Source organism: Carcharodon carcharias, chromosome 16, assembly GCF_017639515.1.
Source record: "Carcharodon carcharias isolate sCarCar2 chromosome 16, sCarCar2.pri, whole genome shotgun sequence".
In the NCBI taxonomy this organism is placed as follows: Eukaryota; Metazoa; Chordata; class Chondrichthyes; order Lamniformes; family Lamnidae; genus Carcharodon; species Carcharodon carcharias.
In genome coordinates this window covers 57060313-57087314 of record NC_054482.1, presented here as the reverse complement: position 1 = coordinate 57087314, position 27002 = coordinate 57060313, and the positions used below count along the sequence as shown (strand labels likewise).

The 27002-nt window shown below is 42.9% G+C and overlaps 1 protein-coding gene across 1 annotated transcript in view; it reads right to left on the bottom strand.

Annotated features, from left to right (window-relative positions):
* Window positions 1–27002, bottom strand: part of sgip1a (SH3GL interacting endocytic adaptor 1a) — a 208113-nt gene that overhangs the window by 4446 nt on the left and 176665 nt on the right. Inside the window, exons 16-21 of the mRNA XM_041208987.1 lie at window positions 26345–26404; window positions 21330–21441; window positions 19228–19383; window positions 16401–16533; window positions 3941–4143; window positions 1270–1334 (exon numbers count right to left, since the gene is read on the bottom strand). Of these exons, the coding sequence (XP_041064921.1) occupies window positions 1270–1334; window positions 3941–4143; window positions 16401–16533; window positions 19228–19383; window positions 21330–21441; window positions 26345–26404 (729 nt within the window). The remainder of the gene's footprint in view (window positions 1–1269; window positions 1335–3940; window positions 4144–16400; window positions 16534–19227; window positions 19384–21329; window positions 21442–26344; window positions 26405–27002) is intronic.

The following is a 27002-nucleotide window of genomic DNA, read 5'->3' as shown; positions in this document are numbered from 1 at the left end:
AAATCAATAAGTTGTATTTGTTTGAAGATGTAATATAATTAATGATTCCGACATCTTCACCCCTGAGGAAAATCAGCAGTTATGGAGTTAAAGGAGGAATAGTTCACTTTTGGAACACTGACTAATTTTGTTTCTATTGACTACAGCATAAAGATGCTATTTGCTTCACTTTCATGTAATATCATTGTGCCACTGGAACTTGATGTTGTCACGACCCATGAGTCTTCCAGATTTCATTCGCAAAAATAAGGTAAACCCTGTTTCAAAAATTTCATTATTTATTTTAATTTGAATTATATCACAAAAATAGTTCATTACCAGCAACTTGGTTTCAATCAATTTTTAGTTTTTTCCTCAATATACTCTCTTTTTTGACATTCTTATGCCATATATCATTACAAATGAGGAGTGTGAACAACTGATCTGCTCTTAGACTTTTATTTAGGCATTTGAGTTTCCCTTCTTGTAGAGTGGTGCCTTGTCATTTTGCACTTTTGATAGTGTGGGAGAGTTGTGTGTATGAATGCATTTTGTTTGGTAGTACAGAACTTGAGCATTGCTGAAAAAAGATATTTTGTCAAAGCTTTTCTTCTTGCACTCATCAGGACAATCACAAGCATGCCAATGTCAGGGGAAGCAATAATTTTATATTCTATGAAAGGAGAGTGCTGATTGGTTGGCAGTGGACTCTGATTGGTAGAGGCATTGCCATGGAGAATGCACCAGTTAATGATGACTGACAGTTAACTGCCAAGCATTGTTTGAAATTTAAACCAGGTGGCTTGACTCTAATTGGTCAAGGCATTGCCCTGAGGAACGAACCAACATATGGCTGTCACTTATTTTGTTTAGCTGAAACAGGCACAATGTGTGTACATGCACTGGTGTATTAGTGGGCATGAATCCAAAGCAAACAAATAGAAAACAAAATTGAAGAACAGACTATGACACAACTCATGCAATTGAAAAGGCGCTGAGCCAGTGACCTTGAGCAGATCCAGTGAAAGAACACCTACACTCAATGAGACACTGATGTGCAATAGAACAAGTTTACTGAGCATAGTTAGGGGTCCCCAACCCTGCTGGCCAGGGCTATTGATTGGCTCTTTACAACACAGACATGGTGCGTGCTATGTGTATGTAGAATATAACACAGATAACTTGCAATTTTTAAGTTTATTTTTACACTGGCAGATAAGCAGAAACAGCCTGTGATGAGATCTAATTTAAAAAGTTTAGTTCAATAGTAGAATTTCATTCTCAAGTTACCTCCATTTTCAGATTTCTGGGATATATCTGGGATCTTCCAAAGAATCCTATGTTGTTCAGCATTCCTTGAAAAACAAAGGCCAGTCAGGTGGTTACTCATAATACTTCAAACTGTTAAGATGAATAAGACCTGTTTAAGTTTATTCCTCCTCCCCTGTAGCTGCTGATTCATGCTGGGGCGGGATTTTAATCATCTGAGGTACCTTACCTAAGTGATCATTTTAACACATGTGCCTAGCCAATGAAGCTATTCCACCATGAGGAATATCACAATATAGTCAGCGTTACCCTACATCACCATGTTTGTACATACTTACTGTATAGTAGATGAAATCTAATGCAAAGAAGTGCAAAGTCATTTCATTTTGGTAGGAAGAATGAGAAGAGGCAATATGATCCAAATTATACAATTTTAAAGGGGCTGCAGGAACAGAGACCTAAGAATGTATGTACACAGACCTTTGAAGGTGGCAGAATAAGTTGAGAAGGCTATTTAAAAAGATATGCAGGAACCTTGCCTTTGCAAATAGAGACAAAGAATACCAAGGCAAGGAAGGAATATTAAGCCTTTATAAATCACTGGTTCAGCGTAAGCCAATTGTGGGCACCACACTTGAGGGAAGAAAGTCAAGGCCTTGGAGAGAGTGTAAAGGTGATTTACTAGAATGGAACCAGTGATGTGTGATTTCAATTATGTGTAGATACTACAGAACATGGGAGAAAGAGAAAGTTAAGAGGAGATTTGAAAGGAGCGTTCCAGATCATGAAGGGTTTTGATAGAATAATAAATAGGGAGAAACTGTTTCCAGTGGCAGAAGGGTTGGTAACCAGAGGACAAAAATTTAAGATAATTGGCGAAAGAGCCAGCGGTGACATAGGGCAAACTTTTTTTTCGCAACAAACTGCAATACCCAAATGGTTGGTGGAAGCAGATGCAATAGCAACTTTCAGATGGAATTAGATAAATACATGAAGGCCCAAATCTTCTGATCAGCTTCAAAACTGCTGCATCAGACAGTAAAATGCCCACTTACCTGGAGAGGTTTTTTTTCTGTCCAAACATTCGGTGCAGGATCCCAAATAAATCCCTCAGCGTAGCAATCCACGGACTGACTTGCGAAGAGGATCAATGCAGAGGACATGCCCCCTTTTCATGACATCAACTGCCGTATTCAGGTAATTGTTTAAAGGTCCCAAAGCTTTTCAGTGTGTTAGTGAATGGGTTGTGAGTGAATGGGTGAGTGAGTGAATGGGCAAGTGGGTGAGGTGGGTAGACAGGGGAGTGGATGAGGTGGGTGAGTGGGTAGTCATATCAGAGAGGTAGCTGGGTGATCAGGGGGGATAATAAGGTCTTTTTGGTGGGATAGTCAGTCTGGTTGGTGTTGGGGGGTGGGGGGGGGTGTTGGGGGGGCGGTGCGGGGTGCGGGGGCAGTCAGTTGGGGTGGTAGTCATGTCGGGTCAGGTCAGGAGCTAGTCAGGTGGTTGGGGTGGTAGGTGTTTGGGGGTGGTTGGGTGGAGTTGTCAGGATGGGAGGTAGTCAGGGTTAGTTGTGTCAGGTTGGGTGGTAGTTGGGTGATTGGAGGGGTATTCGGGTCTGTTTGGGGTTAGTTGGGTGGTGGTCAGGGGGTTAGTCGATGGGGGCGTAGTTGGGTCTGGTCATGGGGGTAGCCAGGGTGGTAGTCGGGTTGGGTCAGGGTGGTAGTTGGGAGGTCATGGGGATGAGGGGAGGAAGTCAGGTGGCCCGGGTTAGTCAGGTCGGGTCGGGTGGTCAAGGGTGTGAGTTGTGGAGTAACCCAGGTGTTAGGTGTTAGGTTTTAACCTGTCCAACACTTTGTGGACAACTATCAAGGTAAGTTGCACAGATCTGTCCCAAGTCTCCAACTCTAGCTCAGAGTCAGAGACATTCATGCAGGGTCCTGTGGACTAGGGGAATTGCCCATTGGAAGTTTACATTTTTCAGACAATTCCCATGTAGGGTCCTGGCATATTCTGTCCTAAATCCAGACTCTGATAATCTGGAGACCAGAAGATTTGGGCCAAAAAATTTACCGGGTAAAAGAGAATGATTAGGGGACTGGGATTAATCTTTCAATGATTTGGCACAGGCACAGTTGGCCAAATGGCCTCCTTCTGTGCTGCATCATTCTATATTCTACAGCGATCAGGAGTGAGAGCTTTAGCTAATTGATTCCCAGTTTAGAATGCTAGGTAAAGAATGATTACCAAGAAAGATAAAGAATTCTTATGAAGAGATTATTTGGGAAGTAGAGAGTGTAGCAGAGCAATCATAGCAGGTAGAAGAGCAGAAGCGTCATAGATGCAGGTAGAGAGTGTGATGGGTTGACTGGTGTGGAGGAGAGATCAAGGCAGCAAGTGACTATGGACCAGTGACTGGTGTTTGGTAGAGATTGTTGAGGAGTGACTCGTTATTGGTAGAACGTGTGGAGGAGTGACTGGTGATTGGTAGTGTGTGTGGCGGAGTGACTGGTGATTGGTAGAGAATGGAGAGAGGTATGAACACAGTTGACAGGAGTTGGAAGAATGGTGACAGATCTTTCCCCAGATTTTGTGCACAGAAGGAATTATCAGGCTAAGATACTCAGTGAAGACAGAGGAACCAAATTCTCAACAAATCTGTGGCACAGAGTCAAGAACAGAGATAATGTCTTACCATGCAGCAGGTGGAAGTACAGCCTGTACTTTTGCTACTCCTCCATCCACAGGAGTGAGGAACTGGACGTTATTGAGAGCAACAGGTGTAACCATTGCCTCTGCATTGTACTTATAATCTATTCGAAGATCAGTGCTGGTGGGCTCACAGCGCCAGCTCACTGCTAGGTTCAATGGTGTGGACTGAATGCCGTGTGAAGATACCTTCAGAAAAGGAAGATGACTATTAATTCTCTGTGATGTTCATTTTTTGAAATTAAATAGTTCCTTCATATATTCTTCCCTTTCATCCTGAAGGTGTGCTGCTGGGGTATGGTTGCACAGCTTATCTTCAATGAAGTAACTGTTCCTCACAAGAGCCCTGACAGCAAGTGACATTGAGCCATTTGATTAAAGGGAACATTACCTAATATCTACTGTAGTTCACTTTTCAGTCGAAGCCACTGGATTGGAATTGGGAGTAGGAGCAAATGGTTGAAATTTTTCCCTATCCAAAGGCTTAAAGGGGATTATTAGTTGGCTGCTAATTTTACAAAGGGGTCTGCAATCAGGCATTAGATTCCCTATTTGCATATGCAAAAGACACTAATGTCTGCTTCTGGTGTGGACCAAGGGAAGCTTTGTTTCTGCCTTTACCTATGTGGCGTGTGATGCAATGTGCAATGAACGTGCACACTGTGCCTGTCATACTGGATGCTTAGGTTCCTCTTTGTGTGCGAGAAATTGGACACACCATCAAAATTCTAGACTGTGACACATTTGGTACGTCAAATAGCATAATTACCAAGTGCATCCAGAGACAACTATGGGGCTAACTTTGACTTTGGGTGATAGTGTAAACAGCCAAAACTGATTCAGACACATCTCTCCCAGTTTTCAATTAATTACCTCCAATTGTTAAAAGGACAGATGTCTCCTGAATGCTGTTGTTGAGTATGCAGCAAGCCACAGAATATCCTTCACTTAATGTATCCTGCAGTAACACTGTTTCACCAGATGATCTGTTAAAATGTCATTAGGAGATATAGGTTCAGACAATGAGGCTATTTGAGGGACAGATCCACAGGCAAGGGAATGATATTTGAAGCTTTGCTGCTGGCATTTCGGGGTAAATTGTCTAAGGTACAGAGCCCTCACAAACACTGGACAGAAGTTGAAAATGTGGGCCCATGGCCATTTGCAACCATTTTTTTTGCCAACCGCTTTCCTGACCTTCGGCTTTGAGATCTATGAGACCATGCATTACATTTAAATTCAATGTCTCACTTAAATAACCAATTTTTGGGACAGCGCTTTACTTTGTCTATTTAAAATGTGGATTCTGGGTGTGGCATGCTGAAGTATGCCTCTTAAAGATCCTTGTCTGTCTGACATGTGGAAAAGTTATTATGTGTGGACAAGGACTACGTCGGGAGCAGGAGCATATTTGTTACATTACTGGGCTAGTAATCCAATGATCTAGAAAGAGGAGTTCAAATTACACCACGACAGTTAACAAATTTAAATTCAATGAATTAAATAAATCTGGAAGAAAAAGCTAATATCAGTATTGATAATCATAAAACTACCAGATTGTTGTAAAAGCCCATCTACAGGTAGTTCACTAATGTCCTTTAGGGAAAGAGATCTGCTGTCTTTACCCAGCCTGGCTTCTGTGCGACTCCAGATATAAAGCAATGTAGTTGACCCCTAGCTGCCCTCTGAAAGGGCCAAGCAAGCCAATCAGTTGTACTAATTCATGACAAAAACCTATAAGAAGAATAACATTGGATGAACCACCCAGCACAACCAAGCGATTGGATTCAGACACGACAAAGGCACACTCAGCCCAGTCAATCTTGCAAAGTCCTCCTTGCTAACATCTGGGCATTTATGCCAAAGATGGAAGTGCTGTTCCAGAGACTAGTGAAGCAACAGTCTGACGTAGTCATACTTACTGAATCATACCTTACAGCCAATGTCACATACTCCTCCATCAACATCCCTAGGTATATCCTGTCCCACCAGAGGTGGTGTCACAGTGATATATAGTCAGGAGGGAGTAGCTCTGGGAGTCCTCAAAATTGATTCCAGACCCCATGAAGTCTCATGGCATCAAGTTAAACATGGGCAAGGAAACCTCTGCTTGATTAATGCGTACTATCCTTCAGCTGATAAATCAGTGCACCGCCCTGTTGAAAACCACTTAGTGAGAGTACCAAGGGCACAGAATATGCTCTTGGTAGGGGTCTCAATGTCCATCACTAACAGTGGCTTGGTACCACCACTACTGATCAAACTGGCTAAATTCTGAAGGATGTATCTGCCAGACTGGGCTTATGGCACATGCCAGAACCAAAACAAGGGACAAACCTACTTGACCTCGTCATCACCAATCTACCCATCACAGATGCATCTGCCCATAGCAATATTGGCAGATCATTGCAAAGTCCTTGTGGGGCCAAAGTCCTGTCTTCACAATGAGCTCACCCTCTACTGTGTGGCACTATCACCATGCTAAATGATATACATTCAGAATAGATCCTGCAGCTCAAAATTGGGCATGTATGACATGTCAGCAGCATAACTGTATTCCATCATAATCTGCAGCTTCACAGCTCAGCATCTCCCTCACTCTTGCCATTACCATCAAGTATAGACCAACCCTGATTCAAAGAGCAGTATAGGTGTATCTAAAAATGAGTTGTCAACCTGTTGAAGCTACAACTCATATCATGTGCATGTTAAGCAGTGGAAGCAGCATGTTATAGACAGAGCTAAGCAATTTCACAACCAGTGGATCAGATCAAAGCTCTGCAGTCCTACCACATCCAATTGAGAATGATGGTGGACAATTGAACAACAAATGGGTGGAGGAGACTCCATTGGCATCCTCTTTCTTAATGACAGCAGTGCAAAAGACAAGGCTGAAACATTTGCAACCATCCTCACTGAAGAGTCGAGTGGATGATTTATCTTATCCTCCTCCCGCGGTCCCCATCATCACAGAAACCAGCCTTCAGCCAATTCGATTCATACCGTAGATATCAAGAAATGGCTGAGCACACAAAAGTGAAGGGTCCCGACAACTTCCCAGCTATAGTGCTGAGTTCTTGTGTTCCAGAGTTAGCATGCCTATGGTAAGCTGTTTCAGTTCAGCTACAACACTGACATCCATTTGAAAAGTGGAAAATTGCACAGGTGTGTCCTGTCCTTAAAAAGCAGGTCAAGCAATAACTAATGGAGTGCCACAGGGATCAGTTCTGGGGCCTCCACTACTTACAATCCATGGGCGGAATCATTCCAGATTTGCACTAAGTACAGTCGCGGACAGGAAAAAGGTTTTACCCGCCAGCCACAATGGCAGCTTCTCATGCAGCATCATTCCAATCCCACCACATTAATTATTCATTCCCAGGAAACACGCCGTTTCAATGGTGGGCCGGCTATAATTTCCCTGCCATGCCATCACCTTGCCACTTCATGCCGGGTGCCATATTTAAAGTGCAGCTGCATGCTCACCTCTCAGTGCTTCCAGCCCATGACTGCTGCACAGAAGACATGGCCTTGAAAGGTATAAAGACTGCAGCCCCCAGGATCAATGGTGCATCCCTCAAGAAGCTTTTGGATGCAGTGGAGGCTTGCCATGATGTCCTCTATCCCCGCTCTGGACACAGGATGGGCAGCAACCTCACCAATCCGACTTGGGAGGCAGTGGCAGTGGTGGTCATGCCAATGCCCTGCAAAAAAGGACTGCCACCTAATGCTGCAAGAGGATGAATGATCTCCTCTGTTCCACCAGGTTGTCACCCTTATTATCACTCTCAGCTCACACTCACAAACCCATCACACATCCACAAGGACCTCACTCACTGCTGGTTCAAGAGACATCACCATTCACTCTCTCACACACTCCTTCATTGTCCTCATCCCATCCATGGGACCACTCACCATTCACACATGCTAGGCATACTTATCATCTGGCCTGGCAGACATCCTGCTTACACTCTCTCCATCTCTATTTATGTAGGACTTTGAAAACAACCATCCAGCTGGCTGGTGAGGATCTGGACCGCTCTGTGTTGACGGTGAGGTCAGCGGTGCTCTACCAAGTGAGTATCTGTTATTCTCTCTGTGTGCTCTCAGCACCTTTTAAGGTGGGGCTGGGCCTCATCTCTTCAGCATCTGTGACCAGTGATGCTGTGCTCCTGAAGTGGTCAGGTGCTGAAGGCAGACAAAGGATCATGTGTTTTTAAAGTTTCATGGCTGCATCTCTATGATATGACACTGATCACAAAGCGCAAGCCCTCGGCCAGACAGGAATCAGACATCAGCTGTCTCAATTTCTCTGCTCCTCTCACCCACTCTAACCTGTCTCTCTCTGAACTTGCTGCACTCCGTTCTCTCAGGTCCAACCCTGACATTGTCATCAAACCTGCTGACAAGGGTGGTGCTGTTGTTGTCTGGCACACTAACCTCTACCTTGCAGAGGCTGAGCGTCAACTCGCAGACACTTCCTCCTATCACCCACTGGACCATGACTCCACCACTGAACATCAAGCGATTGTTTCCAGGACTGTTACTGACCTCATCTCCTCTGGAGATCTTCCTTCCACAGCTTCCAACCTCATAGTCTCCCAACCTTGGATGGCCCGCTTCTACCTCCTACCCAAAATCGACAAACAGGACTGTCCCGGCAGACCGATCGTGTCAGCGTGTTCCTGCCCCACGGAACTCATTTCTTACTATCTTGACTCCATTCTCTCTCCCCTTATCTAGTCCCTTCCCACCTACATCCGCGATTCCACTGACACCACATTTCCAATTCCCTGGCACCAACTGCCTCCTCTTCACCATGGACATCCAATCCCTCTACACTTCCATCCCCCACCAGGATGGTCTGAGGGCTCTCCGCTTCTTCCTCGAACAGAGCCTCGAACAGAGGCTCGAACAATCCCAATCCACCACTACTCTCCTCCGTTTGGCTGAACTTAAACTCCTCTCACCTCCTCCAAATAAAAGATGTGGCTATGGGTACCCATATGGGCCCCAGTTATGCCTGTCTCTTTATGGGGTATGTGGAACATTCCTTGTTCCAGTCCTACTCCGGCCCCCTCCCACAACTCTTTCTCCGGTACATCGATGATTACTTCGGTGCTGCTTCATGCTCTCGTCTCGACCTGGAAAAATGTATTAATTTTGCTTCCAATTTCCACCACTCCATCATTTTCACATGGTCCATCTCTAACACTTCCCTTCCCTTCCTTGACCTCTCAGTCTCAATTTCTGGTGATGACTGTCCACCAATATCCATTACAAGCCTACCGACTCCCACAGCTACCTCGACTACAGCCCGCTTCCTGTAAGGACTCCATCCCATTCTCTCAGTTCCTTCGCCTCTGTCGCATCTGTTCTGATGATGCCACTTTCAAAAACAGTTCCTCTGACATGTCCTCCTTCTCCCTTAACCGAGGTTTTCCACCCGCGGTGGTTGACAGCCCTCAACCGTGTCTGGCCGATTTCCCGTGCATCCGCCCTCACATCTTCCTCTCCCTCCCAGATCCATGATAGGGTCCCCCTTGTCCCGCTTATCACCCCACCAGCCTCCGCATTCAAAGGATCATCCTCCGCCATTTCCACCAACTCAAGCATAATTCCACCACTAAACATATCTTCCCTTCACGCCCCCGGTGGCATTCTGCAGGGATCGTTCCCTCCGGGACACCCTGGTCCACTCCTCCATCACCCCCTTTACCTCAACCCCCTCCCATGGCACCTTCCCATGCAGCCGCAGAAGGTGCAACACCTGCCCCTTTACTTCCCCTCTCCTCACCGTCCAAGCGCCCAAACAATCCTTTCAAGTGAAGCAGCATTTCACTTGCATTTCCCTCAATTTAGTCTACTGCATTCGCTGCTCCCAATATGGTTTCCTCTACATTGGAGAGACCAAACGCAGACTGGGTGACCACTTTGCGGAACACCTTCGGTCTGTCCACAAGCATGGCCCAGACCTCCCTGCTCTCATGCCCACATGTCCGTCCTTGGCTTGCTGCAATGTTCCAGTGAAGCTCAATGCAAACTGGAGGAACAACAACTCATCTTCTGACTAGACATCTTACAGCCTTCCGGACTGAATATTGAGTTCAACAATTTTAGATCATGAACTCACTCTTGCATCCCCACCCCCTTTCCGAACCCCCTTTTTGCCAATAATTTATATAGATTTTTCTTTTCCCACCTATTTCCATTATTTTTAAATGTATTTCCATCCATTGTTTTATCTCTACCTTTTAGGCTATTTCGATCCCTTCCCTCCACCCCACCACCACTAGGGCTATCTGTACCTTGCTTGTCCTGCTTTCTATCCTTAATGTCACCTATTAGCACATTTCTTAGCTAATATCACCACCGTCAACACCTCTTTATCCTTTTGTCAATGACATCTTTTGGCAATCTCCACCTATCATTGGCCCTCTATCCAGCTCTACTTGTCCCACCCCCCTTAAACCAGCTTATATTTCACCTCTTTTCTATTTTCCTTAGTTCTGTTGAAGAGTCATACGGACTCGAAACGTTAACTGTGTTTCTCTCTGCAGATGCTGTCAGACCTGCTGAGTTTTTCCAGGTTTTTTTAAATTTTTGTTTAAGAATCAGACATTCTCAGAGGCAATGGAGTGTCCTCACTGCATGTTGTCATCATCCCCCTACAAGCAAGTGACTATTATGGCCTCTGCTGTGTCTTGATGGCAGGAACATTGTCACAGAGGATATGTGCGCTGCGATAAGCCAGACTGGAGTCAAAGATTCATAGGTGCAATGTGAAGATCTATGGTGTCTTCTCACTGCATGTCGTCATTATCCTCCACAAACCTAGCAGCTATGAGGGCCTCACAAATGCACCTGCCTCGTCTAGCCTGTGTGAGGGCCTCATTACTCTCACTGTCGCCTCACCTTCATCACTGTCGACGTCTTCCTCATCAGAGGAGACCTCCAACTCCTGCATCTCCTCTTTAGCCAGCTTCTCTCCCTGTTGCAGCAGCAGGTTGTAAAGGGCATAGCGGGTGATGATGATGAGTGACACCCTCTGAAGATTGTATTGCAGAGCTCCACCAGACCAGTCCAGGCACTGGAGCCTCATTTTCAGCATCCCAATGGTCTGCTCCACCTAGTTGCGAGCTGCATCATGAGCCTCATTATAGCGTCGCTCTCCTTCAGTCTGAGGCTGCCACATGGGTGTCATCAGCCAGGGCCTCTGTGGGTAGCCCTTGTCCTCAAGGAGCCAACCCTGCAGCCTCCATGGATCCTGGAAGACTGCAGGGATCTGACACCTACCGTGAATGTAGGAGTAGTGGACACTCCCTGGACACTGTGTGGAGACCTGAATGATGCATTTGTGGTGGTCGCATTCCAGGTACACCTTCAGGAAGCCCTTGCAGTTGACATAGTTGGCCCCTTGTTATGATGGAGATCTGAGTGCCATGTGAGTGCAGTCGATGAGACCCTGCTCCTGTGCGAAAGCCGAGATCTGGGGAAATCCAATCGCCCTTGCATCCTGCTTTCTTGGTCCTGGGCAAAATGCACAAAGTTGTGTGCCTTTATGAAGAAGGCACCCCTGACCTCATAGATGCATCTGTGGGTGGAGGCTTATGAGATCTCACAGAGGTCATCTGTGGAGACCTGAAAGGAGCCACTGCGTAAAAATTGAGCACGGTGGTCACTTTCACGGGCACTGGCAGTGGATGCCCTCCATGTCCCCATGGTGCCAAATCCTGCAGAAGCTGTCAAGTGTGATCAGCCAGTTCCCTAGACATGCACAGTCTGTGGCAATGCTGGTTCTCAGTCATCTGCAGTAGGCAGCATCTACAGACCCTGGGTCTAGCTAGGCACCAACCAGCGGCGCGTGCGGGAGCCCAACTGTCCCTACTGCCTAGGGGTGCTGCACCTCCCTCTGCACAGCCAGGCGTCTCCATCGCTCTCTTCTCCGTCAGCTCCACTCTCTGTAAGCCACAAGGCATACAACTAGTTCACTAGGCTCCATGCTCCTGATGTACTCCTCCTGCAGGATGAAAGAGAGTTGCATGGTTTAGCTTGCGTATATAAAAAACATCTCTTGGTTAAGTCTGAAGGCCCCTTAATGCATCCCAGAGAGTGCTGGCCACCCCTTGGATGGCCGGAATTTATTGCGCTGCATGGCTGCCCGAAACCCCACCTTCCTCCACTCCACTCCACCTGACTGATTGGTGGAAGCCTTGCCCATTGCACTGCATGCTGTGCTCTCAGCTCAGGTGTAGGCATTCTCCTAACCTGTGCTGAAGGCTTCAGTGTTAGCTTGCACCATGAGGGAGACTGATCTGAACCTGGATGCTGACATTGCAAGGGCTGTTAGTGTCTCCACTATTGACTGTTACATGACCAACTTTAGCAAGGAGATTGTACAATGTGCCCAGTCATCCAACTGTTCTGTGGTCCACTAAAATGCTCATTAGTTTGCAGTCTGTGCCGGAGGGATGAAAAGCTTTGGAGCGCTTGGTGGCAATTTCATGACTCTGCGTTGCTTGAGTGAACAGATAAGCCAGAGCCCTAACCCCACGCATGTCAATGTGGCTGCAGCTGAACTGTCTCAGCTGCAGAGGAATGGTCACTTTATACAAAGTTTCCCTAATGCATGACTGCTTCTCTCCCCGCTACCCCGCACGTGCTTATACACTACCTTCAACTGCAGGGCATTCCTTGCACCCTTCCTTCAATGTGCCTCAACCACAGGGCAGCCCTTGCCCGCATCCCCAAGTCATCTCAACCACAGAGCAGCCCTTGCCGCGCCCCCCGTCAATGTGTCTCAACCTTGAAGTCCAACCAGCGACCCAGGCAAGCAGTGCGCAACGTTACTGTGCACTCACCTTTGAGTTCCCCTCAAAGTGCAGCTTGCCAAGTGTATGCCTTATATATGCTGTTGTGAAACACATCAGCATGCAATCACAGCGACGTGGGTGGACTATCCAGTGGGGGGGATGATTCCGGCTGGCTGGCCTTATAATGATATGCACGTGTATTACAATGAGGTTCCCATCATGTGATGGTGGGAAACACAGCCCGCCATCGATATGCTGAGTGGACGATCACAAACTGGTTGCACGATGTGAAACTGATTTCTGGCCTTCTCGCCATATTGTCCGTTAACGCTGCCGAGCATGCCCGATGCCAGCAGGTGTGGAAAATTCCACCCCATATCAATGACTTGGATGAAGGGACCGAATTTGCTAAATTTGCTGATGATACAAAGATAGATAGGAAAGTAATTTGTGAAGTGGACGTAAGAATTCTGCAAAGGGATATAGATAAGTTAAATAAGAGGACAAAAATCTGGCAGATAGGAAGTAGGAAGATTGGAAAAGCAGTATGTTATTTAAATGGTCAGAAACTGCAGAACATTGCAATACAGAGGGATGTGGGTGTCCTGGTACATGAATCTATACTAATGTATACTAAAGGTTAGTATACAGGCACAGCAAGTGATTAGGAAGGCAAATAGAACATTGTCATTTATTGCAAGAGGACTGGAATATAAAAGTAGGAATGTTTTGCTTCAGTTGTGCAGGGCATTGGTGCAACCACCTCCAGAGTACAGTGTACAGTTTTGGTCTCCATACTTAAATAGGAATATAACTGCATTAGAAGCAGTTTAGAGAAGGTTCACTTGACTAATTCCTGGGATGAAGAGGCATCTGATGAGGATAGGTTGGACAAGTTGGGTCTGTAATCTTTGGAGTTTTAAAAGATTGAGAGGTGATATAATTGAAACATATAAGATCCTGAGGGAACTTGACAGGTTGATGCTGAGAGAATGTTTCCCCTTATGGGAGACACAGAAGACACAGTTTAAAAATAAGGGGTCTTCCATTTAAAATGGAGAATTTTTTTCTCTCAGAGGGTTGGTAATATGTGGAATTCTTTTTCACAGGGACAGGGTTTCTGTCCCTGCTGGCAGCAAGGTCATTGAATATTTTTAAGGCTGAGTTAGATTATTAATTGACAAGGGAGGCAAAGGTTATAGGGGTAGACAAGAAAGTAGAGTTGCGGTCACAATCAGATCAGCCTTGATCTTATCAAATGGCAGAGCAACTCGACAGACTGAACAGTTCCTAATTCATATATTTGTATGACAAATCAATTGCCCCATCAGGCTACTCTCAATCATCACCAAAGTAATGGAAGTGGTTGTTGACAGTGCTATCAAGTATTCACCACTAAACTGCTCACTCATGCTCAGTTTGGGTTCTGCCAGGACCACTCGGCCCCAGACCTCATTACAGCTTTGGTCCAAACATGAACAAAAAAGTTGAATTCCAGAGGTGAGATTAGAGTGATTGCTCCTGATATCAAGGCAGCATTTGACCGAGTGTGACATTAAGAACTCTAGTAAAATTTAAATCAATGGAAGTTAGGGGGAAACTCTCCAATGACTGGAATCACCCCTAGCACAATGGAAGATGGTTGTGGTTGTTGGAAGCGATTCATCTCAGCCTCAGGACTTTGCTGCCGGAGTCCCTCAGAGTAGTGTCCTAGATTCAACCATCTTCAGTTACTTCACCAATGACCTTCCCTTCAGCATAAGCTCAAAAGTGAGGAAGTTTGCTGGTGAGTGCACAGTATTCAATGTCATTCACATCTCCTCTGATAGTGAAACTGTCTGTGCCCACATGCAGCAAGTGGCAAGTAATATTCAAACCACACAAGTGTCAGGCAATGACTATTTCCAACACCTGAGGGACTAACCACCTCCCCAAGACTTTTAATGGTGTTACCATCGTGAATTTCCCCTTCTATCAATGTCCAGGGGGTGACGATTGAACAGAGCCTTACCTGGACAGTGGCATAGGGGAAGCAGTGACATAGTGATATTATCACTGGACTAGTATTCCAGAGACCCAGAGTAATGGTCTGATGACTTGGATTTGAATCCCACATGGGAAATGGTGAAATTTGAATTCAGTAAAAATCTGGAATTAAAAGTCTGCTGATGACCTTTGCTGATTGTTGTAAAAACCCATCTGGTTCACTAATGTCCTTTAGGAAAGGAAATTTGTCGTCCTTACCTGGTTTGGCCTACATGTGACTCCAGACCCACAGCAATGTAGTTGACTCTTAAATGCCCTCTGAACAAGGGAAATTAGGGATGGTCAATAAATGCTGACCTAGCCATTGACGCCCACATCCCATAAACGAATAAAAAAAACAAGTCAGAAGCTGGATATTCTATGACTACTGACTCATCTCCTGATTTCCCCAAACCTTCTCACCATCTACAAGGCACATGACAGGAGTGTAATGGAATCTATCCATTACAAGTGCCTGGATAAGTGTGGATCCAACAACACTCAGTCAGCTCAACGCCATGCAGGATCAGGCAGTTCACTTGATCGGCACCCTAACCACCACCTTAAATATTCCCTCAACCACTGTCGCATCATGGCTGCAGTGTATACTATCTAAACATCACTGTTCCGGCAACATCACTGGTTCAAGATCCTGGAACTCCCTACCTAACAACACTGTAGGAATACCTTCACCACAAGGACTACAGCAGTTTAACAAGGTGGATCACCACCACTTTCTCTAAGACAATTAGAGATAGGCATTAAATGCTGGTCTTGCAAGTGACACCCACGTCCTATGAATGGAAAAAAAGAAGCAGCAGTGTACAATGCACAGCCCCATTCACACTCTGACCTCTCTGTCCTCAGCCTCCTGCATTGTTCCAATGAAGCTCAACGTAAATTCGAGGAATGATATCTCATCTTTCAATGAGATGCTTTACCTTCCTGGATTCAACATTGAGTTCAACCATTTCAAATCATGACCTCCCCCCATTTTTGCAGATGGATGATCCTTGTGAATATTCTGCACATTTCCATTTACACTATATCTGGATCCATTTTTTTGCTTCTTTATTTGATCCATTACTACCTCCTTTTGTGTTGCACCATCATCCCTTTTGTCATTTAATTTCTCTAGTCTTCCACCCTGCCATGGACCTTCCCTTTTGCTCTCACCACAGCCAAACCCTCTTTCTTGCTTCTGCACATGCTTAAAACCTGTTACATCTCTAACTCTTTCCCAGTTCAGACAAAAATCATTGACCCAAAAATGTTAATTCTTGTTTCTCTCTCCACAGATGCTGTTTGACCTGCTGAGTACTTTCAGCATTTTCTGCTTTGAATTCTAATTTCCAGCTTGTGCAGTATTTTGCTTTTGTAAAACCAAGCAAGTGCTTCAAAGGGACATTTCAATCACTTTTCCTCTGAGTGAATTGCGATTGTACACACAGTAATTATTGCACAGGGCAAAAGATACACCCTATCCTACATCTGAAACATCATTTTAAGTTATATGTGAATTTGATCAACGAATAAGTCTAATCGAACAGAACATATTTTAAGAAATCGATCACTGGTTTGTAATGTGAAAGCCTGAAATTCACATACCTGATACTTTAGCATATCCACATTATAATAGGTGGCTGATGGTTTCTGCTCAGCCACTTTCTTTAAATGAGTCATTAGATTTGGCATGTTTACCCAAAATTCTCTTGTATTGGCATCACCTTGCGAAGTGCTACTAGACAAGAGAGAAAAAAAAATTGTAAGCCAGCAAGCTTCTGCCAAAATTAAAGGGATGTGGGGTGGGTGGTGGGGAAGAAAGCAGAAAATGCTGATTGTAAACAAGGCAGCCAGTACTATGAACAGATAAGGCAGGATATTGATACATTTGGTATTGAATCCTTCATCAGAACTGAAGTTTGAAAGGTATAAAGGCATTATTAACAAGGGTGGACAAAGCAAAGAGAAAAGGGCAGGGAGAAGAACAGAAACAACAGACAGACCAATCCCAGGAAGGAAGTAAATGGCAGGCTTCAATCAAATATAGTTTAATCTGTTAGACTGGCAATGGTTCCAGGACATTTTTGATGTCTCTGGGTTTGCAAACTTAATGACTTTTTAGTTCATGCTCTGTGTTGCGGTGAAAACAAATATTACAGAAACAAAGTAGCTGAGATGCAATGAGTAACTTTATTACTACAATACTGGTGAATCACTTGTGGCGCTGCCCAAAGTAAATTGGAGGATACATGGTTTTAAAAGATAGGTTCTCTGAGCCCCACAAGAATTTCCCTTTGCTTCCAGTGAAGCCAGCAATACCTCATCCCTTTGCAACATGGATTCTGTCTTTCCTACTCTCCCATTTAACAAGGTACTTAATCCTCCCCACTGCCATCAACTAACAACAAATGTTTCCACCCTCTAAAGCAAGGTATCTCTACATTTCTCTTCTCACTGTGTCACCCCTTATGCTTATTCTGATGTTCGACAAAGATCCCGAGACAGACTTTCTATTCTCCAGTGACAGTGTTCCTCTGTTTCTTTCCCCTTTTCTGCTAAAGAGAATTTCTATATCACTCTTTTCCTCAAATATGCTCTGTCTTTTCAATGTTCTCCACACCACAATGCTGTTGGAGCCAATAAATAATGCTGAGAATTTACTCATCAGAGCTAGATTCCTGTGCATGTTCATATCTCAATTGTCATTGGACAAGCGTGAGCAACCTTCTTTTAAGTATATACCCAGCCTCAGCTGTATGGTGGCTCCTGGGGATGATGAATTATTTTTACATAAGTAATGTACTCCACCACACACACATTTTGTTTACACTGGGGCAATTATGTTAGATGCATTCAGTGGTGGCTGTCTGGGGGGCTGGGGAAATGAGGGAGGATGCTGCGGGTGAAGTAGCAACTACGAAGTGTTGTGGTGAGCAGGAGACTACAAGTCCAAGGCCAAACTCAAAATACTGTGGATGTTGGAAAATTGAAATAAAAACAGAAAATGTTGAAAATATTAAGCAGGTCTGGTAGCAAATGTGGAGAGAGAACCACATTTCAGGTCAGCTCTGATGAAAGGTCACAGACCTGAAACATTAACTGTTTCTCTCTTCACGGATGCTGCCAGACCCGCAGAGTATTTCTAGCATTTTCTGTTTTTATTTCAGATCCCCAGCACCCACGGTATTTTGCTTTTATAACATACAATGTATCCTCCTTATTTGCAAGCCTCCATAATATGTCCAAATATGGGTGGACGTATCATGATATCACGCAAATGAGGAAAATACATAATTTGACAGATTTCCCTTTGCTTGTGCCCTAGTAATACTGATCAAAAGGTGTTCCAAAGCAAATGATTGCTGTGCAGAAGTTGGCCTGCAAAGGAGGCACTCTTAAATTATTTTCAAAATCTGATTTTGCACCAAGTTTCCACTTCCATCTCAAGCAGGTCTGGCCAGTAAATGGTGTTGGGCACCCAGCCAAATACATAAATGATCTTGACCCCTGAAAGTGGGCTGTCATCATGACTGCATCTATAAAATTTGACTGGGCATTCTGTCCTGTCCTATCCTACATTCACCACTGCCAATACCCCATCACCCGACCCCCACCAAAAAAAAAGCAAACTTCTAGCTGAATTTCAAGTCTTTTCTGTTCATCTTATTCCATACTCCCTTTCCTCCTTACTCCTAACCTAATATTAAGACCTGCATCCTTTGCATTTTGAATCTTTCACACAGTGAACAATGGATCGCTCATAACCTCGGAGAGCTTAAATTGTTCACTAATTTTGAAACCTTGCTCAAAGCAACCAAAACAAACACTTTTTGTTTGAACAGGATAGTATTTGTCTTTATGCCATTAGCTCTTATACAGGAATTTATTTATTGTTTTTAAAAGATTTCATTGTATAGCGTGGCAGCAATCCTTATCCCTAAAATGATTTTCACACCTGTTTACTGAAGACACTGGCTCGTTGTGGGGTATGGGGTCTAGGAATTGGTTGGCTTCGGATACCTCAAATCAAATGGTTATTCGGAATGCACAAGCCTAGGCAATAAATATTGAAATCAGTGAGAATCCAATTCTGCCTTCACTCATGTCCACATAAGGCAGCTCTGGATAGTGATAAGGAGCTGAAACCCTGGCTGATTGTTTCTCCCCTGGGCGAATTGTAACATCGTTTATGATCAGTTAATTCAACACATCTCTGGATGAATACTGTGATCTTCTTGGTCTCTGTAGCCCAGTTCCACACTGGTCAAAGCACTGATCAACAGAGCCACTTGAGGAGCGTTCATAGATCATTTGTGCAACAGGCAAGAGTGTAATGGCAATATCTGCTGTACAAATGGTTTCTGCTACTGGTGTACATGGATAAGCTGCTTTCTTCTCTCTTGGCTAGTTTGCAGCCTCGTGCTGAAGTTACCTGCAGAGAAGTTGAGGGTTCGGCAGGATGTGTTCCAGCCTGCTGCAGTTTGTTATGCAGAATGTGAGAACTGCAGGGCACTGGTTATTGGCAAAATGCCTGGTGATCCCAGCTGGAAATGACAAAACCATTTCTCCAGTAATTTTCACAATACATCTGTTAATAAAGAAAAAGCCAGATGTCAAAAAGGAGTATTAAAAAAATTAACATGTGGGAGCCAGGCTCAGTCCTGTCATCACCCGAGGTCTTTACATTTTGCAGCAAAAAGGCAAAGATTCAATCATCCAATTACAAGAATTAGAACAATCTTGATCTGTTGAACAAAATTATTTAGGTTAATATGATAAACATTTTTAGAGCTGATAGAGAGGGCTGCTCCCAGTGGCAAAGGGTCTAGAATCAGGGGACACCAATTTAAGGTGATTGGCAAAAGAATCAACAGTGGCACGATGTTGATTTGTGCCACTCATGAGTGGTTAGGATCTGGAATGGACTGACAGAGAATGATGGAGGCAGACTCAATCATGATTTTCAAAAGAAAATTGGATAAGTACCTGAAGAGAAAATAGTTGCAGGGTTATGGGGAAAGGGCAGGGGATAGGGACTAGATGAGTTGCTCTTGCAGAGAGCCAGCAAAGACACAGTGGGCCAAAAGGCCTCCTTTTGTGCTGTTACCATTCTATGATTCAAAGTTTAAAGAAAAATAAAAAGTCAGAGTTAAAAAAAACAATTGTTGCAAAGTGTACTTAAGGGGAATGACTGCCTCAGAACAGAAGAAAGGATGGAAGAAAAAAAAACTAGTTAATGTGTCAAACCCATTCCTACATAGAAGCCATACAATCCTTTTTGGTATGGACGCCACCCATTTAATTTCCTGAAGAAAAGTCTATTAGATCTGATTGTCTGCTTGATTCTTGAAGATTGGACTCAATAAAGATCAGGCTCGGGTCCTGCTTCCCAACTCGTCTGATTGGTTGGTACTAACCACCTCCAATTCTATCTTTCTACCCTCCAAGTGACCCAACTGCTGTTTACTACAGCCTCCAGTCTTGCCTTCTGACTGTTCTGATTGGTTAACAAACCATTACAGACATCTTTCCAAACCCAAGGGAAAAAAACTGATTTTATATGCGAAAAGCTGATAAAGGGGTTGACATGCTGATTGTTAGCTTAAAGCATTGAAGGTTGGCATGAATGATAATAAAGTCACATTTCATCCATCTGGAGTTATAAGATAATAGAATTTAGTTTTAAAAGACCAGGTCATCAAGGTTGTTAGTTCTTTCACTCATTTTTTCTGCTCATCAAAATGAAGGATGTTAGTGCAAATGAATTGACCACTTTCCATTTTAGGGTTGTAACAATCAGGGTATTGCAGGGTAAACTTCTCTCATTTGAGTGAAAAACATGACTCAGCCTCAATCTCAGAAAAGCACCCATTACTTCATCAGTGTGACATTTATTCATACTACTCCAGCCATCTCATAGCTTCTGGACAAGATTGTCAATGAATGCCAACTGTTATAGAATTAGGGGGAGTTTTGTGTTGGTGGCCCTTTAATAATATACTTTTGATACATTGTTATTTTATTCACAATAATCTGTATTTCATTCAGAATTGATTGAATTAAACTTTGCATATTGGGTTAATTTAAAAATAAATCACCATGTTCTTCAATTGTTTCTTTTCTTCTCCTCTCCTGAAGCAGCTTACACAAACAGGATCATGAGTATACACGGGCAATAGTTACTGTCAGATACCTCACCCAAAGAACTATTATCCACATGTAAATATGGACCCAACCATTCTATCTTGATCTGCATCCCATTGATCATAATTCTATCAGCTATACATGCACTTTCCAGCAAGAAGTACCAGATAATGATCAGGAGTCCTTGACTTGGCTAAGGGGCTTCAGGGCCAATGTAAAATACCTGCTGTTGCCCTAACTGAGATGAACTAATTGACTACAGAGTAAGGATCAAACCTAGAATCTTCCCTATCTGTAAGAAGCCAAACTACACCACTTGCTGCTTTTAATCTGGGTTAAGGTTCATTACAAAACTTTTATCATTACAAAGGTCTTGAGTTGTTTACTCACTTGCTTGGGTCTGCTCCTTTGAAGTAAGCATTGACAGTTTCTGTAAAGGCTGCAGCAACAGGGAGCGTATCCTGTGCACCCATGGTCAAGGGACTCGGTCCTCGGGAAGCCCCTGCAATGGAAAGAGACACATTTAATCCTTTAGTTTCACTGGGAGCATTTCAACAAACAATCCACTCAATTAATACAGTAGTGACTTAAGCAGAGCAAAAACAGAATGGCAGCACATGAGTTTGACGTGGCTTAAATCATGCAGGTAGTATTTTAAAAAAAGGCAAATTGAAAATTAGTGAAAATACATGAGAAACAAGATGATGAATTATTTATTTGTACACACTTTCTGTAAAACTCTTAAAAGTCCTGGGGATAAACTTGGTATTAATAGTTTTTACACTCTCTGCAGACAAACTGGGTTGCAAATCAGTTACACAATATAGACTTGAATTTGAGCCAAGAGCTTCTCCTGGTACTTTTTAAGAGTAGTTTCCATCTAAGAATTTCCATCTAGGGAGTTGCACTGTAAACCCCTTCAGGTAACATTGAATTTGAATAAACCCTTTGATGATGTCATTGACTAAAGGAGGACTTCATGTAAAACATCAAAACTAACGATTTGTTTTCACCTGTCCTTTCTTTAAGGCATTGATTCAGTCGGCAGTAAATTTCTACTGGTATTAACTGCCTCCTGGAAGTGGTGATTCCTGATGTTGGAGCCTAAACCCAAGTCATCTTCATCTGTCCTCACGCAATGTTACACGTGCATATTTTCCAACAGAGGTTGGTGGACAGTAATAAGGAACAAGGACATTGACTAATTGTTGTCTTCCCTATCCAAGAGGCCATTATGACCAAATATAGCACCCTCATTGCAGGCCAAGCTGATCAGCTAGCTCAGCAACAACCAAAAAGAGAAGCTGGGATCTCCCTGGTCCATATGTCTGAGTTTCATACTGAGTAGTCTATTTACCAATAGAGGCATTGCAAAGCCAAAAGGGTTTTGCTTTATTTGTGACCCTAGCTACAAGTCATGGAACTCAGATAGGCCAGTGGTTCCAGTATTTGTGCAGTGTTTTCTGGTAACCTACTGGTTGCAAGTTCAAAATGCACTGTGGCAAGTTATGAAGCTGCATTCCAAAGATCTAGTAATTTATCAAATCTATTAGATTTTTGGAACGAGATTCTGGTCCACAAATGTCCTGCACAGAAGAGACACTGTCACTACTATCTGGGCTGGTCTATGTGTGATTCCATTTCTAGATTAGTTGATTGACTCAATGTCCTTGGGCACCCAGGGATGGATAATAAATATGGCATTGCCGGTATCATCCACATTCCAAGAGTAAATTTAAGAAGATGTCAGGATAATTGTAACAATCTTGGGTATTTATAAAGACATGAGTAAATGTAACATCCAATGTGGCACTGAGCCAACTAGAACAGGAAAGCTCTGAGTCAGCATGTAGTCTCTGCTGAATGAGCTGATCTCAGTTGCTGTGGTAGACAGGACACTTCAATTTGAAGTAGTGGAGGGATAATAAAAGATTCTTACTCCTGATCATTATCCTATAATTTCTGCTGGAAAATATCTAAAGGGGGAGTGCATCCTGTAATTGAAAAGACTGCTGGCATACAAGGTCTAACACATGATGGTGACCACTTAAATGAGGTATTGGAGAGCTGCCAGTGTCTTTGGAACTGTACTCTAGCTTGTATTAACAGCTTGAAGAGAACTGGGTGGTGTCTGGGGGTGGGGGGCGGGTGGGTGCAGGGTGGTGCAGGGATTAAGCCGGAAAGAGGGAACCAGGTGAAAAATGGCTAATTACAACCTCTCAAAGTGTTGAGTTGAATGCAGCATCCCGTATCAGAAAATTGGTACATTTGCTTGTTTCATTCAGTAGTTATTTCAGCAGATTTGCACCCCATAGAGAATAGATTCCATCTGTCTCTCTCTTCATTGTTACATAGAAGAATGATGATAAAATTTAAAGTAAATGTCAATGTTTGCATCACTGAACACTACCAGGTTTCAATTATAAACAGTTGACTCTTTAAACCTCATTAAGGAGCTCTTTTGCAATCAAGACCCATGACACCATCCCTAAAACCTTTCCAATTTTTAAAACTGTCAGATTCCAAATATTCCTCTTAAAATTCAAAATCTATCCAATCTTTGTCATTTTATCACTTTTCCACTTATCTCATCTTCTCTTCTGCTCTTTTCAATTTTACTGGTGACCTGGACCAGAGCCTCTTCAAGAAATCTTTTAAATAAAAAATATATAAATTACACTAATGTTTTGTCAAGCATCAACTGGGGCAGATTGCAAACAAACCATGTCCAAAGGCAACAGTTCAATAATATAAAATTGTTATAAAGATCTTGCTGACTTCTAGTCAACAAATTTTACTGACTCCTTCAGCTTTTTTGAGAGTTTAATTAACATTCATTCACCAAGATGTTAGTGATAAGGAAACTAATGTGCCTCAACATGCCATTTAGAGTCTTTACTTTCACACCTCTTCAAGGGCTGCCCTGATCGAATCCTTCTATATTCAGTAATAAAATAAGATACCCCATACGCTATAAGATTACATCTTCCCACTGTCACTTCCTGAAGACATCATTCAGAAATTAATGTATTACATATGTGAATACTTGGCCTTAGCAATAGCAGCCTTCCCATTGTCCTACAGCTGGCAATGACACAGACAAGGCAGGATCTTGTGTTAAAGAATCTTACCACTGGTCTGATTAGAGCCCACTGAGGGACCTCTGTAGGTCAAAAATAAGTGCACTACAAGCTCTGGTAACTAGATAAGAAAGGTTTCTGACCTAATTTTGGGTCAATGCTGAACTTGATGACCATAGCCAAGGTAGTGGTGAAGGCATTCTATTTGGTCTCAAGTGCAGCATGAAAAGAAATCAGTCAGGTTTCACAATCCATATCCAGTGACTCTGCTGGAAAGTGAGTGTGAGGGTGTTGGGTGAGGACTTAGGTGCGATGACCTTTTTGGTTGAATACTTGTTAATATTTGTTCTGTGGACCAGTGCAAAGAAAGACCACTTACTAGGGTGCTGGAGGGATGTTGGATCTCAAGAAACCATACCCTGGTAGCAGTCATAATCATTGGCATTGGAGGAGTGAAATATGGCTCTTCACCTTTTAGACATGGCTGGTGGAACTCTTCAGAGAGCACATTTCTGCTTGTCAGCTTAAAATGATGCAGCTTTTCCTCATTTGATATCCCAAATCCATTCTATTAATTAAAAAAATGTCACCACCACTCTAAATATACTGCGTGATAAGAACTCCTGGGGTCACAGAGATTATATAGCGTACTCTCTAGTATCTATAGTATCTGATTAGTTCACTACAATTTTCATAGGTACTATCGGTATTGGGGATTACGAACGAAACTGTAAGCACATATAATGCTATATGCCCCTTACTCTGGTTAATAACTTTGTTAGTCATGATTGTCATGTGAAAAGGAAGCAAAATATCATGAAATTCAAATACTGTATTTTTGTAATCTTATTAGCTTTCAGAATATTAACTTAAGTCTTTGTAATTTTGTTTAGCTCATTCATTTGTTTTATCTTGTATATTCTATAATTATACATTTTATAATCTTATAAAGCAAATTCTATTTAGAAGAACAATCTATGTATTAACAAGTAAATTATGACTCTTGCCTTGGTAACCTTTGCTGATTCCTCCATAATCAAATATAAAATTTAGCAGGAGTCACCACAATAATCAATGTATTGACAAGACAAATATTTTATTTTGTTCTAGGGATGACATTGAAAATCTGGTAAACTGATTGGATATGACATGCAAAATAATATTATGTGCTGTCCCAGTGGTTGACTTGGTAAATGATTTTGCCGGTATAATACTGAACCATACAAACCACAAAAATTCAGACTCAACCCTTGCTCTAGGCTGACTTATTTGATCTCAGCTAGAATGGAAATCTGGGTACAGTTTGACATCAGAACATCAGAGTTAGGGGAACGGATTTTAAAAACTCAGACTGGATTCCTGTTCCAGATCATTATCCAATTCCTGGAAAGTGTGTATGTCCATGCATCTGTGTGTGTGTGTGTGTGTGTGTGTGTGTGTGTGTGTGTGTGTGTGTGTGTGTTTGTGTGGACAGGATTGGGCTCATCTATGATTGTCCCAAAGATCATATTATGTGCCAGTATACAAAATCTAGGCTCCAGCATAGATAATGGCCACTTGGGTGAGGCACTGAAGGTAACTATCTCCCATACTACAGCATGAGGGAGACAACGGAAGTGAGTAAAGTTCAGTGGATTTTGGATTTTCCTGCAATAGAGTTGTATTTTTGTTAAATATTATTACGATGTGTATTATTTCTAATAAATACTCCAATATGTCTGACCAATTTTCTAAGTGCACCCTCCTCATTTGTCTGAGTGCATTTTAGAAAATCACAGGTGCTCCCATGATTTACTGACCACCATGAATGCACCTGGGGTTTTCTGATGTGTTCCTGGTGGGTGAGGCTCTGGGTTTGGAGCTTGCATTGAGAACATGGGTCTATGAAATGACATCATCATTGGGTTAAGCAAGTTTATTTCAATAATACAATAATCATTTTTGACCCAAAAGGAGGGAAGGGGAAAACTTGTAAAAAAACATATGTTACTGGTAAAGTTAAAATTGGCATACAGTCTGTCACATTGACTTTACTTTTAAAAGAGGCAAATTCAAACAAACGATATATTTGTACTTGCAGAACAGTTGTATGAAAAACATTTATCATTGTGGAATAAGAACAGGAATAAGTATTTCACAGAAAATTATTGAAAACCCAAGCTTTAAACAGCGTGCAAATAGGAAAATCATAATTAGGTACTGTGAGCAGAATGGAAACATTATTAGCGAATAACACTTAGGAATGGTCAACATACAGGAGTGGAGGCAGCAAGGCCAGAGAAGAAAAAAACAGAAAAAAATTCATGTAAATTGTACATTACTTACCATCAAAAGTCAAATAAAACTTTCCTCTATCAAACCATACCAAGGAGGGTTGATCATTCTCTGCATGGTTAGGAGATGAAGCAGGATAGGAGGATTGAAGGCAAGGGAGAGAGAAGGACATAGTGTGAGTCACACGGAAAGTCCATCACTCGTAACATAAGGGAAGGCCAGGTGCAGAATCAAAGCACTGAAACCATCACTATGCAATGAGGAAAGAGTCTACAGTGTTACTGATTTGACAAGTTTGCTTTTATTTCCTTTGTGAGCATCTCAGCTCAACTCTGATCATAGAGTGAGTGCAATACTTGTGTTTGACAATTTGGTCAGTTGTAGTAAAATGAGAAAATACTGGAAATATTCAATAGGTCTGGCAAACGGTCATCAACTTGAAATGCTGTTTTTCTGCCTCTAAAGATACTGCCTAACCCAGCTGAATATTTCCAGCATTTTCAGTTTTTATTTCATATTTCCAGCTCCACAGTATTTTGGTTTTGAGGCCACTTGTAACATGCATCACTACTGGAAATGTATAACCTGCATAAAAGTTTGGAAGAAGATAATGGTTAGGGTAGTTGGAAACCGTTTGAAAAATAACAATTGTAATAGTATGGTTGATCAGCGAGAAAATTTGTGGCAAGATTGCCTGAAACTCTTAATT